We start from the raw sequence: 1,111 nt of genomic DNA on the forward strand, positions 1-1,111 counted from the left end.
GAGGAGGAGGAGGAGGAGCATTTCCACGGAGGAGATGATCAAGACGAGGATAAAGCGGCCATGTCGAAGAGTCAGCTGTGGCAGACTCCGATCTATACCTTTTCTTCATCGACTCAATCTTATTCTTACATTGTGTTTGTGTCTTTAGAGACCTAGACGAGTTTGCACGTGAAGACACATGTTTGGCAACATCCTCCCAATCTTGTCCCTTGAGTTTTGCACGGTTTCGAAGTGTCCATTTAGACTCATAAGCTTCAAGAAGGCTTGAAACAGCACCTTCACTCCACTCATCTCTCTTCAATCTATCACTATTGCCACCCCCAATCCCACCTTGTGGCTTTCTAGGGGACTCTTCTTTGTTATCGTTAATGGAGAGAAAAGAAGAAGAATTCTCATTTTTAGCTTCTCTATCCATCTCTTCTCATGCTATTATCTTTAACTGCCAACATGAAATAAGACTTGAAACATTGAGATCAAGAAAGTTGGGAAAAGCGAGAGAGCCACTAGCATTTAGGAAAGAGTAAAAGGTGTATTAGAGAAAGTTTAAAAATAAATAAATAAATAAAAAAGGAAATCCTACATGTACATAATTGTCTATATAATAGTGTTTATAATTACACGTGGTATTTGATCTAACTTTTAATTCAAATATGACACTTGCACATCAACAATCGGATGATTTTCACATCAAATTATGGACACCATTATATACAATAATTACGTATAAGTAGAATTTTTCAAAATAAAAAGGTCACTAACATCAACAAGATGCTACATAACTAAAGTGGGAGCCTCCAACCAATGAAGAATAGGTGATTTTGTCAAATGTTTAAATGATACTAATCTAACTTTTTCTACACTTTATTGCTAGTGTTTATCTTTTGTGAGTATTTGATGGTTTTGGGCATTTTTTGGCTATTAGCGTTGATATGAAGCCAACCATGACACCCACCGACGAGGTGGTGGTCAATCACGTGCCATTGTCACCCACTCTCTCTCATATCACCGTTCACTAACATTGATTTTTTTAGGACTCTAGATCCCTTGTTCTATCTAATTATTTTATTTAATTTTGATGCAACAATATAATTTTAGAGGGTATTTGACACCC

General features: G+C 36.6%; 1 protein-coding gene across 1 annotated transcript; it reads right to left on the reverse strand.

Annotated features, from left to right (window-relative positions):
• Window positions 1–4: 4 nt before the first annotated feature.
• On the reverse strand, window positions 5–537 carry LOC111386927 (trihelix transcription factor ASIL2-like; the record flags this gene model as incomplete). The annotated part of the gene is made up of 1 exon (XM_023011430.1): window positions 5–537. A coding segment is annotated over exon 1 (411 nt), but the record flags the coding sequence as incomplete, so codon positions are not given.
• Between the last annotated feature and the right edge of the window lie 574 nt (window positions 538–1,111).

Source organism: Olea europaea, unplaced genomic scaffold (genome assembly GCF_002742605.1).
Source record: "Olea europaea var. sylvestris unplaced genomic scaffold, O_europaea_v1 scaffold37934, whole genome shotgun sequence".
Classification (NCBI taxonomy): Eukaryota; Viridiplantae; Streptophyta; class Magnoliopsida; order Lamiales; family Oleaceae; genus Olea; species Olea europaea.